We start from the raw sequence: 18,669 nt of genomic DNA on the forward strand, positions 1-18,669 counted from the left end.
ATATTAATACTAAAAATTACTTTAACAAAAATAAAACATTTTGCCTACTTTTAGAATTTAATTGTTCAAGCGATATAGGTAATCCTAATTTATTATATAATAAAACAATATAATAATATGTATTTAAAATATTATTCTATAAGTACTTACCAAACCCTACCACCACGTATTTTAAATTTATTAAAACTTTAAAATGTTATTTATGCACGTTTTTCATTTTTTATTTATTTTGTGTACATGTTTATGATAGATATATTTTAGTATTCCAAGGAATAATTTTTTTTTTTTTATAATTTACTATTATTCTCGATTACAGGTAATTAACTTCTCAAGGTAATCCAAAATAAATCGAACGTATATTTTGTATGGATTTATCATTACATATATATAATAATAAGTATTAAATATGTATATTATGTTTATAATAAAACACGTTTTTCCGCATCGCAATAAAACTGTTGTCCGTAAACTATAATAAAAGTCTAATATTGTACATTTGTACCCAGCCCGATGTGAACAATAATAATATTATATAGGTAAGCCTTTCAATGTGAGATACACGTGTTAACTTTTGAATGAGCTTGCAATATGTACCATTTAAAAATCTGTTAGATGTATGCCGTAAATGATTTACATTAATCGAAAAAGAAACGTCTAAATATTCTATATGTGAACAATGTCTTGTTTTTGAAGTTAACATTGCCAAACAAACAATGGTGAACTATTTACCCGATTTATCTATAAATGAGCGCAAACTATACTCATATATGTAGACTAGTAATATATACTATATATAAATTTGTAAAAAGATTATAATGTCAATCGGTTCACTTATTATTAGATATGAACAATAATATGAAGTTATGATATAACATACATATCATAATAGTACACATTATAAACTTTCGTTAATTAAGTAACTAAATTAACCGACATTCCAGTCCACGCGTATTCAGTCAATATTTAAAATAAACATAAAATAAATACTATTCGTATAATTTCCCCAGGGTAAATCATACAATAAAAAAAACCTAAACAATTGAATGCGTGTATGTATATATGAAAGGTGAAACTCCGATTGAATTGCAACCTAACCCATTACTTCCCCTTTCATTCGTGATTTTTCGGTTCATTATTCTTTATTTTGTGCCTTTAAAACGATTTGAAAAATTTTGCGCGTTATTCAGTGCGACGGTTCATTTGTTTTATACATATAGTTGGTGTATGTTCGATACGAGTAGATAGTTCATAAATAATTTTATTGATAAATAAAATAATAATAGTAATACTTCTATGCCTTGATGAAAATATATATTTATTTACCATCAGTTACTATAATACACAAGTTATTATATTATTATGCTATATACTCGTACTTATATGTATTAGTATTCATTATAGTTAGTGTATATTTTTTTCACTATGCATATATTTTGTATATCTATAATAAATTAATATAATTACAATAATCACAGATACAATATGTTATATGAAATATTATTATTCATTATAATAATATTTTATATTTTGTTATATATTTTATAATAGATACAATTTCAAATGGCAAGATACACAAATAGTGTAGAATGTAGATAGACATTAGATACATAAGAACTTAGGTATTAAAATATTATAAACCTTATTACTGTTTTTATAATGACAAATTTAGGCACGACTCTTATGTATAATGCAATATTGCAATAGGTAAATATAATAATAATTAATTGTACATTTATATTATTTGCTGGCCGTTGCTCGTAAGAATATGAAACTTCATGTTCACACAAACTTGTAGAAGCATAATATGTAATAAACAATAACCGTTGTTTTTAAAGACTTTTCATAAACAATAAAATAAAAATCTATTGATAATGATAAGGATATTAGAATATTTTAATAGTCATAAAAATAATAAGTTTAACGTAAGTACTTTCTTTTATAATACGCTTCATTTTATACTAAGCTGTAATATCTAATCTATATTAATCTCAGTATCACAAGTAGGCAATAGGCATTATTCGTTCTTTGGAATATTCTTTTATATTTTGGTTGGTCTGTTTGGACAGTAATATTATCTTCGTGCACCAGATCTTTTATTCGTATTATATTTCATAGAATTCATACTCACATTAATATAAAACATTCTACTAATCTGAACTTTATATCAAACAAAATCAATATAATAGAATTATCAAAGTTTAAGAATAAAAATCAAAAACATTGTTGTATTACTCGAGTATTTGGATTTAAAATTGTGTTTATTAGAATCTTTCATTGAAATATTGAAGTTTGAAAAAACTTTCTAACGTAGGTACATAGTATATTGGACTTATACAATATTTATGGTATAAAAATACAGACTTTTAATTAAATCATCATGTTATTTGTGTATAAATAATCAAATAGATAAAACTTAGGAACAACCGTCGTATTTAATGAAATCTTGTGATGTATTATGATGTCACGAATTTCATTTTCTCCCTTCTTATCATTTTTTTTTTGTTTTTTCTCTGTTTGAATATATTTGACGATGTCATCGACCATTTTATAGTATAATATTCCGGCTATTGTACTTAGTATAAGAAACATTTCGGTCCATTTCAAATCGGAACAACTATAAATAGATTATTAAGTAGCATCATATATACATCGTCCTGCCCGAAAATGCCCTACGGACAATTTACAACAAACGCCCGAATACGAAAATTTATTAATATATAATAGTACCTAAAGCGTTGGTAGCCAGGTATATATAAACTACTCTCAAAAACTTTTCTACAAAAAAATTTTCTATTAACAAACCTGCGTTCAGGTGCAACTCGAACGAGACGGCGGAAATAGATCGGTTAACTGTATTATCACTTTTTACGGTATTCAAAAATAAAGGAAATAAAAAATCGTTGTCGCGAAATCAATAACGGACAGACAAAATATATTTGCCTTATTTTTATTTTTCCCGCATCGGGCGCGCGCAATATTTTGTGTGTGCGCGCTCTCCGCGGACCAAAACAGCCAGCCACACGACCATCGGTTGCCATGACGATAGCGTACAGTCTCTCACTCATTCTCTCTCTCTCTTCTCTCTCCTTTTTCCTCTTTTCTCTCTCACTTCCTCCCTTTCACCCTATGAATCTCTCTCACTCTTTTTCGCTGTCTCCTCTCTATTTATCTCTCTCTTCCTCTTTTTCTCTCCATCCTACATCTCTCGTAGCTTCCGTGGTGGTCTCGTATGGTCCTGCCCTTCGCTGCTGATCCACACACGCTGCAGTGCACATGTCCCAGCCCGTTCCTGCACGTATACATATATATTATATATATATATATCCATCGGAGTTCCTATCGGCGAATAAGCTTATAATTTATGAGAAACTCGTACGCTTTATATGTATAAGAGGTTGGCGGCGACGGGAGTGTATATATTGTGTACGCAATACGCGCACACATACATGTACATTATATATAGAACTATAAAGGATCGCGCCGTATGAGTTTCGGATATTTGGAAACTCATAATCCTCTCGACGAACTGAAAACCCGTGTATACGTACAATAACTCACGCGTATAATATACCGCCGCCAAAGTCTTATTCTGGCTACTACAGTATATGTATTGCACATGACGACACGTCTTTACTCAACGCACTTCGCTAACGTACATAATTATATAATATTATGTTTATCCCACCGAAACGATTATTATATTATAATATATTACATCGCCCATGTACTTTATAATATTGTTTATCGCGAAATAATATGATAATGTTCGTTTATATTTTGACAAGTATTTGACCGGAATACGGTGGTTACAGCTGTCAATTTCATATATTATAGCCATTAGGTATTCACATATACATTGGAGCCGTATAATATTCCCATACATATATGTATGTAGGTGCATATGTATATGAGCTTGCACCATTATCCTTCGTCACTTTCTAACCACACTACAGTATATAATATAGTAAATATTATACGCCGCCGCCTTTCCCCAGGGAAAATAATCGTCTATCCCGTAAGGATTTCACCACGCGTCCTTCCATCATTCTCGTCGCTGCGTATATAACTATTATATATCTACGCAGCTCCAATTATAGCACCTCCAGAAATTTGGATCGATATATATATATATATATATACATACGCTTCTATAATATATATTTATCATTTACGTGGAGTGTTTATAATTTAGTGAAGTGCATGTGAGTCGTATGACAATTGACAGGTTACAGGTACTAGGACTGAGATGAACATGAACCTGTATTATTGGAGAGATAACATGAAATATTTGACAGATATCTTTGACCTAAAATATATTGTATCCCTACACTTTTGACTACTACATATAAATATAGTACCTATATACTCAGATATTTATACTTTTTCATCATAAAACGGCTTGATGCTATTTCTCATATATTCAGTTCTTTCTAACTCGTGATGTAATTATTAGTACCTTCTATTTAGGCGTTTTGTTTTCAAAAGTGTAGTAATATAAATGTTTAAAACATGTTTTTAGTATAAATTTTTTTTCGGTGTAATTTTAATATTTTACAACTCCGAAAAAAGTTATAGTCTTCCATAATATTGACATTTTAAATTGATGACATTTCTTTAGAGGTTATCCCTCCAAAAAACCTTTTGTTTCTAAAAACTGACGTTGGCGTTTTCTGGTGAATGGATCTTTTTCTAGAAGGTTTCACAATTCATATAAACGAAATAAAATTAAGTTATCCCTAAAATATGATAAAAATGTTATTTATTTTCATAAGTTCAAAATACCTACATCCTACCCGATTTATACCTACACGAGTACATTGTGCAAACTATTATAATTTATTATACTGGATTTCCTGTAAAGTACTTGCACTTTTCGAACGATGCTAAATATAGAAACACAAAACAACAAATACAGTATATGGTACAATTCATCATTTTATGTACACTATACAATCATTTCTAGTCTTTTGGCTCATCTCATTTATGTATGTACATTATAAAAGTATGAAAAACGAATTAAAAAGACTATTTAAGCTAAAAACGATAATTTTTGGATCAAAAGTTATATGTGAACTTTTGCAGGAGTGCCTGTATAGCTAATTTTCAATTAGAATCAGATTCTATGCCAAAAAAAATGTTTATTTAAGTTTTTGCTATTCTTATTCAGTAAATATGCATTTAAACATACATTTAATTTATATTTTACATTTTGCTGTTACTTAAAGGTTACGATATCATTTTAAACTCGTGTTTTGAAGTAAAAGTATAAACTATATTATTGTCTTTAAATATTCGCCAATCTATAACCTATAACCTATAATTATATGGGAATCCTATTTATTTATTGTTTTTCCCATTCATAACTTTATTCAACCTTTAGGGATGCTGTGATATGCGTTCAAGCAAAATTTCCTGAAATATCTATAAAAGCATTAACAATATTGTACTACCATTCTCCACATCGTATCTCTACGAACAAGGATTCTCAGGAGTCAGAACAATAAAAAATAAATAAGAGAACGACTTAAATCCGTAGAAGAAGAGCTGAATAACTGATAGTATAAGCTTGTCGACAGTTCGTCCTCGATATAAACACTTTTGAAACATCCGTAAAGCACATATATCTCATTGATCAATGTATTTTTATTTCATTGTACAACAATATTATATATATATATATAATAAATATTTCTGCTAAATTCTAATACATTTTTTCATCATTGTATATTAATTTATTTTACAATAATTAATCATCTAAGATAGTAGACTGTAAATGGTATACGTATGTATGTATAATATATTATATGAATTAGCGTGCCGCGAAAATTTGGTAGGAGTTGAAGTGTGCCGTATTGTTAAAAAAAAAATGGAAAATCACTGATTTAACTGTTTCACGTTAACAGTTGGATCATTTAAATCTGTTATAGCCACTCTTTTTTTACTAATTTTGTGTTTACGATGACTACGTTGTCAGTTTGTCTCGTCGAGTAGTCGTTGACAATTTTCGTAGAAGCGCTATGTCGGCATTAGATCGTCGCTGCGGTCTATCACTACATTCATTTACCGAATATTGAGTAAGAACTTATTACCGAATGTATATTGAATATGCTTTGACGTTTCGATAAATAGTAAATTTGCCTAAATTGACAAGTTCAAAACCTCAGTAATATTTTGTCATTTTTTTCAATCGCACATCAGTTACAGATTTGTAATTATTCGTTGTTAGGTACCTACCTACTATTGATAATATTTTATCAGATCTTGATTGAGAAATGATCTGTTCCAGTACTTGACTTGATACAGAAAGCTAATATACGTAAAACAATTACACGATACACATACCTACGATAATATCTAAATGAGAATTTGGAAAAAACTTAAGGTAAAAGATCGTCTTTTTTTTTGCAAATTTCTGTTGAAATCGTAACACCTAATTTCGCATTACTCACATTGATTTAGCCATCACGTCCAACTAAAATATAATATTATTATGTTAAGTGTCATAAAAAATATTGAAATTATGGTTTTTTTATCTCCTTGTAATCCTATTGTGTTTACCAACTCGTCTTGTACATATAATATATTAATACAAAAGCCACTATTATAATATAATATATATAATATAGACGCCGCTCACAAACATCCGCTTTAGACTTATCCAACACGCTATAATGCGTTATTATGTTTAGGACCTTTGTGCGGCGATGTCTCGGCCGTTCGTATAATTAATTCTCCGTCGACACATCCGCTGCATTCGCCCCCTTACACTTTTCCCCAAAAATGGTAGATATATAGGTAGGTAGGTCGACTGGTTGATAGGTAGGTAGGTAGGTAGGTAGGTGGTGCTGACGGCAGTGGCTTACACAACCACACAGTAAGCAACACACACAAACGCGCTCACCACAACCAAAAACACATCCGTGATGTGTGCATAATGTATGTGTAGGGAAATAATCATTAACTGTTGACGAAGAAGAAAATAATGCGTCATTCTATTATAACACTAATATTACGTACAAAAAAATTAATTGTGTGGCTGCAAAAAAAAAAAAAACAAATAATAATATTAACTTCAAAAATCGATTTTATACTCTGAAAATATAAATAACCCATCATGATTTGTATCATATTGGTAATTTCATCGTTATGATTATGTGTATATACTTTATAATATACGAGTGTATTATAATTTGAAACCGTTGTAATTTTAAAACTCGCCGTTATAATCAAATATATTACATATTTACAGCAATATTAGCTATTATTAGAATATCGCAAATTGACATTTTTATTTTTCTCTGTTTTTTTTTTTTATAAATGTGCAAAAAATATTCAATGACGTTTTAATATACATTATCCAACATGAGTGATTTCCTCAGGAGAACCTACATTATAACGTTGTTTTTTTATATAATTTTTAAAAGATATATCAAAAAATAAATCTATGGCACATTACCGAGAAAAAAATAATTTTATGACTCGCGTATGACTGACAGTTTAGTAGTCTGATTTTTACTTTTTTTTTTGAAAAATTAATCTTGTACATTCCTTATAAAAATATTAAAAACCATTTAAGAGGATGCGATACCCGCATGTGTTGTCTCTGTCTTACTAACGTACATCATAACGAATTTTCGTTCAGCAGAATATATTTTGTGATGATAGTTTTAATATTAGAGTAAATTTACCTATTATCAAATTTAAAGGTAAGAATATTATCTAGGCAATGACCTATACTTTTAATGATATTATTATTTTAAAGTGAGTTACAACTATGCAAAATATTACAACTTTAAAATGTCCATAACTCACTTTAAAATGATAATATCAATAAATTCATATGTCATTGTCTAGATAATGTTCTTAACTTAAATATGATTATAAGTAAATTTACTCTAATATTAAAACTAACATCACAAAATGTATTTTACTGAACGAAAATTTGTTATGATATAAGTTAGTAAGACAGAGACAACACATGCGGGTATGGCGTCCTTTTAAATAAATACAAATATCAATACAGTATACTATCTTATATAAAGAATAAAGACACAGGAAAAAATTATTTACTTTGCATAGAAATTATTTAAGCATGAACTTAAAGCATTAAGCACCGTATATAAGTTAAGTTTAATGAATATATTTCGTGTCTTTGTTGTTTAAAACTTCGCTTACTAAAAAGTTTATGTCTATACCAGAAAGTTTATAGTATTAAATCTACACATGTTATCCGTAAAGGCCTTTAGAATATTTAAAATTTGATAATATTAATACACCCAAATTATTACGTAGATATTATTTAATTATTTTTAATTTAACGTTTTAATATAATATTTTAATATTAATTATAATTTATCGCACTAATATAAACAAATACGATTAAAATTAAATTGATCGTCACCACTCACCACCCACCAATAAAATAACATGTTCTGCATAAAAGTTTATCATAAAAATATGGTATATATAGATACGTAAACGTCAGAAATATCGTATATTTATATTGCATTATACTATATAATTTTATGGTGTTTTCATAAATTTAATGACTGATCAGACACGTTTTATTTTTTAAAATATCAAACGCTATAAAGAAACAAAATGAACAATTATTTGCTTTATTTATTTCTTGTACGGAGTACGAAGGTAAATACATTTTAAATTATATAAGAACTTACGTGAGTTGTAAATATAATATAAAGTAGTATTTGAGTTTTATTATGATTATGGAGAGGATATAATTAAAAATTCACGGTCACCGTCCAACCCCTACCTTCTTGTCTTCTAAACGTTTGTTGTCATGGATATATATATCGTTATTTGTTATACTTATTTAACTATAGATATAGCAATATAGCAGTCATACTACCACACTAGCTCTATAATTCTGGCGATTGACAGTAGAGGAACGTCTTAGATCAAGGAGACTATAAATACGTAATATATATATATATATATATACAGTATAACAGTATCGAAAGGTTATGCAGTTTATAGCATGACCGGAATTGTATATACCAATGTAATACATTAGTATGTTATGTTATATATAATAGTTTTCAATTTATCTATGACCAATGACCATATTTACTGATTTCCACAACATTCGAGTAATCGTAGATTGGTGAGGACGCGCATAAAGCAGACGTTCAATCATAGAATTTTTGTCATTGATTTCTTCATACACCAACCATTTAGTTACTACTTTACTAGGCGTAAGTCTGCTTCTAGTAATTATTATAGCCCCTAACGTGATATAGGCATACTATAAGGAATACTAAAAGGAAACCAATCTTATCATAGGTGCATTTAAGGGCCATTAACTGAGTGCTAGCACGCCGTCAGGGGAGTTTTAGCATCCAAATGCGAAATTTAATTAAATTTTTTAATTATTCTTCCATATGTCCACATGGACCCAGACATATTATTTAGTGTTTTGAAATGTTTTCATTTTCTAGTTTCCTTTACTAATATTTTGGATTAGAATAAGTACACAACAGTATAACTGTATAACTGCAGTAGGTAATATTATGTAGTATAATTACTAATTATACTAATTATAGACAAATAAAAATGTATAAAATATCGAATTTTGGTTAACTGTATATAAGTTATCTAATGCAATTTTAGAATCCCCTACAACGTATAAGATTTATGAAACTAAGGGACAGCATAAATTCTAGATGGCATACCTATAAATCTATACTTAGGTATATCGCATATATTAAGACATTTAAAATTTTTAATGAATAATTGATAATTATAAATATATATATTGTATAAGTATGCAGTATTATTAAGCTTAATAATAATTAATAATTTACTGAAAATATTCCGATCGAAATATTCCAATCAGTGTTTTCTCCCGTTATTTTATAGATACGCTGTATGTATAATACGTATAGGTGTACAATGTACAAAGGCACCTATGCCTCGCAGCTCGTGAATCGTTATGTTCTCTCGCATTTTCCGAATATACCGCTGTTATTCTCCTTGGCTATCGGACCCGAAACATGACCGTGGGGCGATACGGACTTGTGTATGGGTGTGTAATACGCTCGCGGCGCACATTCGTTTTGTTTGCCATCTCTCTGCAGGACCGTGTGTACGCGGTGTTCGGTCTACAGGCGCACGCATGACCACATCCATCAACCCTGTTCCGCGTGTATTTTTTATCCAGTTTTTATGCGCCTACAGTATAACGCGGTTACCCTTTTTATACCGTATATATAATACATAGGTTTGTGTATATATATATATATATTTTTTTTTTTTAATAATAAAAACACCCCTAATCTCAAATAGTGGAAGAATGATAGTGCGTTGGACCGGAGGGTGGCTCGCGAAAGAGTAATGGATGATGCGGCTGTGGTTGTTTGCTTTTTGAACGAGCGACGGCAGCGGTCGAGTTTATCTATAAACCGGCAACAATAATAAATCGCGTCGACCACGGTAGCGTTCCTCGTCGTAAATTAGAGACCGTGGCGGGCGACCCCCCCGCTTTAGCGGCGGCGCGGTCTTGTCCAAAGTTTGATAACGTTTTGATAACACAATTATTCGAATACGCGCTGTGTGTATACTATATAGCAAAGAAATCGATATCTGTGCGTATATAATATATAATATGTATATAAATATTAGGAGTTGATGTTGCTGCCAACTATATACAGTGCGATTCGCAGAGCATGCTCACCCCATTTTTCTTATCGTATTCACAAATGCAGTTATTGAAAATCTAATTTTTTAAATTTTTAAATATTATAATTAAAGACCATACAATTTTCAAAATCTTGTGACAATAACTTCTGTTTTTTAATTTAAAACCCTCCGTTTCTACTGTAAATTATTTAGTGATTATTTTTTTCAGAAAATCATAACGATGTATCAAAATTAAAATTCGAACGAGTAGTTTATGAGTTATTTAACTTTGTGTTTTAAGAATATTAGGTCCATAATAATGGGTTTGGAAAATGTGGAGACTGGTAATTAAAAAATGTAATAATTTTTATTAATTTAACAATATTTATAATTTATAAAATATATAAGTTTACGTGTATTTGTGTATGTGCGTGCGTGTATATAACAGTAGTATACAGTATATACATATTACATACTATAGAAATATATAGAGAAAGAATAAGGATGACGCGCGCGGCTAATGGTACGATGTCGATCGCGTGGTATGTACGCAATATCTGTATTGTATATAGAACATATATTATGACGTACGCGTATTTTCGATATTGAATTTTTGAAGCTGTAATACATTATATGTATGTACATATTATTATGTATCGTGCGATCGGCTCGTGTAATAAATTATGTTATATATATATAGCCATAGTCATTGTATAATATATATATATATATAATACGTATATATTACATAATTTAATATGTATATATATATATATTATACAATGACTATGACTATATATAGGTGTAGATGATGGCGAATATACATGGTAGGCCGATCGGATTAATATAATATTACATACCTGATATTTGCTCATTAGCTATTACCTAATATAATATAAGACGAGCAGATTAAAGCTATAGCTGTGGATTATCCGTATGATAAAATTTAATGCGCGTATAAGAGGGTGGGATAGAGAAGAGATAAAAGCTGAGGCATCCCTCCCTCTTAGAATCTTAAAAAATTATAGATACTATTCCAAAGATGTACATTTCTCGTTTTAGTTAATTTATATAAAATATTTAATATAATATAAGTATACCGGGTATACATTACTTTTTATATAAGATTTAAACTAATTATTTAGATTAATTTTATCTTATGAGTTATTATGACTTACCTAATAAATATTAATTATTAGTTGCATTTTATTAAGTCGTATTCGCAGTAAGTACTGATGACTGCATTTTGAATTATGGCTCGTGCCATGGTTCATGAATGTCATGACTACCTTTTACTTAGGTATAAATAAATATAGGTACTCTTATCAAAATGAATTAAAACATTTTTTTTAAAAGAGGAAAAAAATGATTTAAAAAGAACTCTATGACGTATGTAATATGTTATATGTATGTGTACAATGTTCATAAAATAATGATTTATAGATAATATTTTAATGTTTTTACTTTTATGTAAAAATAATGAGTACATAAATATTAAATAAATTATGTTTATATTAATACTAAAGTTTTTCGTAATTCGAATTGAATCTTGTAAGATAATTTTCTGAATTAACAAGTTTTTCTTTTATTTTTTTTCATATATTATCATATTGACTTTAATAACTTAAAAAAAAGAAGCTTCCAGTACAAAACAAACGATATTTTAATTTTGAACCTAGACCTGAATTGTTGTAATGCACTAATGCATATATCTTCCCATCGAAGGCTCTGGGAAGACTTCATTTATCTGTATAAATACTTACATAGATATATGGTAAAAAAACTCTCGTATCTGACGTCCTAAAAATATAAATTGTGCCCCTAAATGCTAAAATCCTAAATATAATATAGATATAATACAAATTTACCCTCGCTGCTGTGAAAAGTAAAAGTAAGCACAAATGTTCATATACTACGTGATGATTTTCAGTTACTCGAGTATTATATCAGTACATTAAATTTATGTTTTGTATTATAAATGAGAGATTTTATTAGTTTTTTTGTAAATCATTATAATATATACCACACGTCTTTATAATATTATTCACGTAGATATTTAAAAAAGCCTACACTATATTTCGACGGGTTTTTTGTACCTATTTCACGTAAACAACTTATTTTTGATCGTTCATGCAAGTATAAATACGTAATTTATGTCTAATAATAAATACGGATTTGCGTTGCGTAGTAGTGCGGTAGCCAGCTTTAGAACTTCAAGAACTTGTGAAAGTAAAGCTATACCTAATGGCTAATTGAAAACGATGCGCTCATTATTTTTATATATATATATATATATATATATATACATTCTATGTTGTGTATAGGTACATAAAAAAATTATATTACATTTTTATTTCAATAAATAAAAAAATTTAAATTTATAAAATCTTCATCTCCCGTAATCAACACTACCGTAGTACCGTAACATTCTATAGGTATTAGATATTAGGTATACTGTAGTAGGTACCTAATATAATAATATTATTATTAGGTATGTTATGATTACGGTGAAATAAAAATGCACCCGTCACCATTATTGTGTTGTACGGTAAATATTATGTTATATGGTCATACTGTAAAAGAAATCGATAGTTGTAACCGGGCGCGCCGCTCGTCCGGAATCTGGTAGGTTACTGGGCTTGCTATTAGCACAGATAACCTTATCGTCTCGATCTGTACGGTTCTCTAACACGTGTTAATAGTTTTAAATATTTTGTTATTCTTGTGAATGAGTTTAATAATATATTAAATTATAAAAACAGTTCTATCAAAAAGGCGATCAGTTATAATGTGTTGATTTGGAAAGCATGAAATTGAATCACTTCCAGAAAGTCTTCATTGGATGGTAAGTCGTTTATATTAACATTAAGTTAGGTAAATTATAAATATAATATAATATAATATAATCGTATTTTATAATTATATATATCATGTAATATTGTTTTTTATATATAAAATAAACTAAATAAAATATATTTTGAATAAATTTCGAATAACACAATAGTTGTTATCAATTTTAATGTGTAAGTACAAATATAGTGATAACATAATAATATATCATAGTGATCTACAAAAAAAAATGTCGATTTATTTCTTATTTAATGATTTAATAACTAACTATATAGTATGTACCTATCATTTATCAATTATAATATATAAAATAGTTTATTTATCAGTCAAATTCGTTTAAACTACAAAATTCTTTATTCAGTATACCTATATGCACAAATATGTATATTTAAAATTAATCTTTTAATCTATCAATTTATTTAGTTGTATATAAATGTATTATAATAACAATATAAAGTAGGTTATTTATTTAAATTTGATTTAATAGGTAATACTTTTCATTATATTAATGAAAAACTTATTTGGCATATATTATTGATAACAAGTAGGTAATCATGCTAAAAAGTTAAAATTTGTTTTGTACCTACCTCATAGTATTATGCAAGGTATTATGGTTATGAAAATAAATTCTGAAATTTAATTGTTGTAGGTACTCAGTAGATTTTTTAATATAGAAAATGTATAGTATCATATTAGTCTGCTCCTTAGTCATTATAATTATAACTTAAACTATTAAATAATATATTGTGAGAATGAGGAATTTAATTAAATCATTAATTTCTATAAAAAATTATTATTTTATTTTTTAGGTCAATTGTTATTACTGGTGGTCTTTATTCATTTGTCCTATCAAAGCGATATGTCGATTCCAAGCGTTATGATAGTATGAAAGCTAGAGAACGTATACGATTATCAAACATAGGAGAATACGATCAGAGTCCAAGAAAATTCTAATTTCATCTTTGTGAAAAAATATATAATCATGGCTGGAACTGTACAAATACCACAGAACCTCACTAACTTGCAACAAGTAGAATTAGACATGATGGCTGATATGTATGGACGTATGACAGAAACATGTAGAAAGAAATGCGTCAAGCCAGAACATAAGGCGGGTGAACTGAATAAAGGAGAAAGTGTATGCTTGGATCGATGCATTGTCAAATATTTCCAAATGCACGAGAATGTCGGCAAAAATTTAAGACTCGATTTTAATGCCAATGCCAAATAAGGGAAAATGTATTTACATTTCTTAAGTATAAGATCTAATTGGTTGTAAATGAAATTAAATAGTTTAGCTAGATAAAATGATTTATTTTATATTGTAATAAACTTATCAACAAAATAAAATTAGATAATATAGTCTTAGATATTATACTAGTCTTCAAATTATCTAAGAGTTATAATAAAGGGATAAAATTTACAATATATTGTTATTTATTTTATGGTAAAACAATTATTATCTAATTAAATTGTTTTAAAATGTTTAATGATGAGAAATATTGGTAATTGTGTTTTATGTATAAATTAATGTCTTAAAATGTATTCTTCTGTTTGTTTTTATTAAAATAACAATACACTAATTGTATTGTAACGAACATCCACTTACAATAATTGTGAAGGCTGACTAATGACATAGATTAAAATTATATGTATACTGGTAGAATCAGATATGTATTGTTGTGTTTTATAATAATACTTTGACAAAATGGAAATACAATTTTTTCACATTAACAATGTGTAACAACGCATTATTTAAGTTATGATGTGATATCAAGTAAACACATATTACTATGTTTAATCTGAACTCTTTAAACTACTTGTGTTTCAATGTAACTTACAAATAATGAATAAATAAATACTTTACAATGCTTTAAAAAAGAAATTTTCTCTGGTATTGAGGATAATATTTAAGTATGTAGTACATAGATACTTATAAACGTTAATTGGTTAATTCCATCTTAATAATACATAAAGCAAACTTAAAATAAAAAAAAAAATCAATTTTATTCTGTCATTTTAAAAATTAGAGTGAAAAGACAGTTTAAAGTAAGAATAAGTTCTACAACTCCGTGTAGGTTTTTTTATACCTTAATTTAAAAGTAAACAAATAATTTGTCTTAAAATTAAAATATCAAAAAACTTGCATAGGGCTGTACACAATAGTCTTATACTCTACTTATAGATAAATATTTACTCCAATACTAAGAATAACAGTTGCATGGAATTTTTCTATAATATTTAAAATTTACTTAGTGTAGATGTGTAGTTACTAGTTACAGTGATAATTGTTAAGTCTAATATTGATAAAAATATTAATTAAAGAGAGTATGAACAAGAACATAATATTATGCTAAAAATAATTATTTTAATTCTTACAGAGTAAATCATGGGACTATTCAGATACTAAGTATACAATAAAGCTCAGTTTACCAATGTTAATATTTTGGTATGATAGTTTTAAAATATTTAAATTTTTATACTTCATGATAAGATGCGAATATACAGATTCTAAATTATAGGTATCCTGTCAAAATAAGTACACTGATGAATAGTTATCTTAAAAGTAACCTTGAAATTTAAATGCTTAAGTTGGGAAGCTACAATCATTTATATATTATTAGTGTAATAAAATAAGATACCTATACATGTTATAAGTTGTAAAATATTTTGTAATTTTATCCATTTCATAAGTATTTTTCAGAATTTATAGTAATTCTAATGAAAAATTATCAGTCTTTTCGAAAATTATAATGTAATATTAAAATGTACTTAATATTAAAAAAAAATAATTTTGACAATGAATTTTTAAGAAGGTAATTTACTTATATATATTTCAGGATTTAAATTGCGCACTTATTAAAATCAAATAAAAACTTATAAAATTCTTCAAAAAAAAAAAAAAACATCAAACACAATATTTTTTATACTTGGGCAATTACTAATTAATATTTTAAAAAATAATTTGTCAACATTTGCAATATTATTACGATTAATTTTATATTAACGCGCTTAATTTCAGCATTTATATAATATATTATATATATTATATAAATAAAAAATCATAACTTTGGAATTCGAATGCAATGGTAATAAACAACAAAAGTATTTTATAGTTTATTATTATTCAAAACGTATAGTCGAGCTTAAAATACTTTTTTTACGTAGTATAAACACTATAGTCAAACGCAATCCCCGGAGAAACGTTAAAAGTTTAGTCCCCTTCGCAGTTCCAGTCACTTTTAAACATCGATGTCGCCGTTTTTTTTTTTTTAGCGTTTCCTCAAAACATCACAGATCTGTCCCGTCCACCAGCTACGCGTTTCCATTTTGGTCAATTTATCGGATTTATCCGGATATTACCTATTTTTCTTTTTCACGGTTGATTTGTTTTACGATTTGTTTTTTTTTTTTTTATTAGATAGCGAACAATTTTGAACTACATTAAAGGTTTCAAAGTTCGACTCTAAAAAAAAAAACCTAATTGCTGCTGTGTAAATTTCCGTGTGTCTATCTCTTGTATTGTCCTTTAAAGAATAACCAAAACCGACCGACCGTTTAGAATTATTACGGCTGTATAATCTGCTGCTTTTTTCCATTCTGTTTAATTAAAATTATGGTCCAAATTCGAATGGTTATTAGTTCCATGCGTATAATAATATTCTAGTGTATATTATATAAAAGTCGTTTCGTTTAAATACAATTACTTCGCGTAACAGACATTTCCCTAATGACCATAGACATTAATTTCTTATTTAAGACGTACGCGTTACCCTACAGAAGAAAAAAATATATATATAGAGAGAGAGAGGTGAATAAGAAGAAAGTTCACTCGGTTTTCGCATAATAAAATGTTCATTAAGATGCTAATGAATGGATGGAAATAATTAAATTCAGCAGGGGCAAAATAAATATAATTATATATATATATATATAGTAGCTACTGCTTACCTATGAAGAATATAATAGTAGGGTTACATATACATAATATTATACATAGATTTACCTCGACTTGCACTTACCGGCACGTTCTTTTTATATTATTTTAACTTAGAAACTCTGCTTCAAACAAAGTTCGATGTAAAGCGTCTATATCATTGCTGACTGTTGTGTATATGAAAAAACTTAAATTGCTGTCATCCGATTACCTATATAAAATATATTATGATTATTGTTTTAATTTATTCAATACTCTATTAATGCATAGAAATGATAGCATTTTATAGATACCTATGCGTATTTATATTGGTATTATATACCTAACCTAACCCATACCTATAAATATTTTAGTTGTACGTCGTTACGAAGAGCTGTCATCATCGATAGCCTCGCGGAAAAGCTGCACTTTTGGTCTTCTGTAGCTATAGCTATATAGCCTATATTATGCCACTATATTACGATCGTTACTGTTATATTTGTCGTATGTATATTTTAATATTTAGTTATGCCATTTACTCATTTTAAATGGAATGATTTATTACCGTCGCGTAGTAGACCACTCAAAGGGCATAAATTATTTTATTTTATTTTTTAAGTCTATGGAAATATTGTCCACCGACTTCGATGGTATATAATCAGTTGTGACCGGTGACCCAAGACACGGGCAAACCGAGCGAAAGCACATTTGAAAGTGCTCAATAAATTGTAAAACCTTATGAATTTTTTATATAACTAAAAAAAATTTTAAATAATAACAGTGTGTAATAATAATAATACATTCTTCTACAATAATGAACCGTGTAAAACAATAAAAATGTTATAAAAGCTATAAATTTAAGGGCGGCTTTTAAAAATTTGGCCGTGGCGCCATAATAATTCGGGACGGCACTGTATATAATGTATATGTTACGCGTAAGGTCCAAAAACGGTTAGTGTACATATTACCCGGGTAATGTGAAACTTATCCATATGAACAGTGTAATGTATACATTATCCAATCAATTTATACATTATCCGGTGTGCTGTGGATAAACTATTTGTATTACTATAATCGTAAACTGATAACGTCGGTACAATATGACCAACGCATCAAACACTTAAAATGGTTCAATTATACAGTCTTTCTAATAACAAAAACCAAATTATACTAATCCAAAAAAAAAGTTATTTAATTAAAATTTAAAAATGAAATACAATTATTTACTAGAACAATTTGAGTTCGAATGACATTTAGAATTACAA

General features: G+C 27.9%; 3 protein-coding genes across 6 annotated transcripts in view; all 3 read left to right on the forward strand.

The window, feature by feature from the left end:
• The window catches only part of LOC113552275 (low-density lipoprotein receptor-like), a 77,464-nt gene that overhangs the window by 36,126 nt on the left and 22,669 nt on the right, over nt 1-18,669 (forward strand). The window lies entirely within an intron of this gene.
• On the forward strand, nt 13,312-14,471 carry LOC113552278. Its single transcript, XM_026955077.1, has 2 exons — nt 13,312-13,483; nt 14,298-14,471. Exons 1-2 carry the CDS (start codon nt 13,446-13,448, stop codon nt 14,440-14,442), a joined length of 183 nt encoding a protein of 60 aa, XP_026810878.1. The 5' UTR covers nt 13,312-13,445; the 3' UTR covers nt 14,443-14,471.
• On the forward strand, nt 14,438-14,916 carry LOC113552277 (mitochondrial import inner membrane translocase subunit Tim10). The gene has a single exon (XM_026955076.1). It carries the CDS (start codon nt 14,471-14,473, stop codon nt 14,717-14,719), a length of 249 nt encoding a protein of 82 aa, XP_026810877.1. The 5' UTR covers nt 14,438-14,470; the 3' UTR covers nt 14,720-14,916.

The sequence above is a fragment of the Rhopalosiphum maidis genome, chromosome 2, assembly GCF_003676215.2.
Source record: "Rhopalosiphum maidis isolate BTI-1 chromosome 2, ASM367621v3, whole genome shotgun sequence".
NCBI lineage: Eukaryota > Metazoa > Arthropoda > Insecta > Hemiptera > Aphididae > Rhopalosiphum > Rhopalosiphum maidis.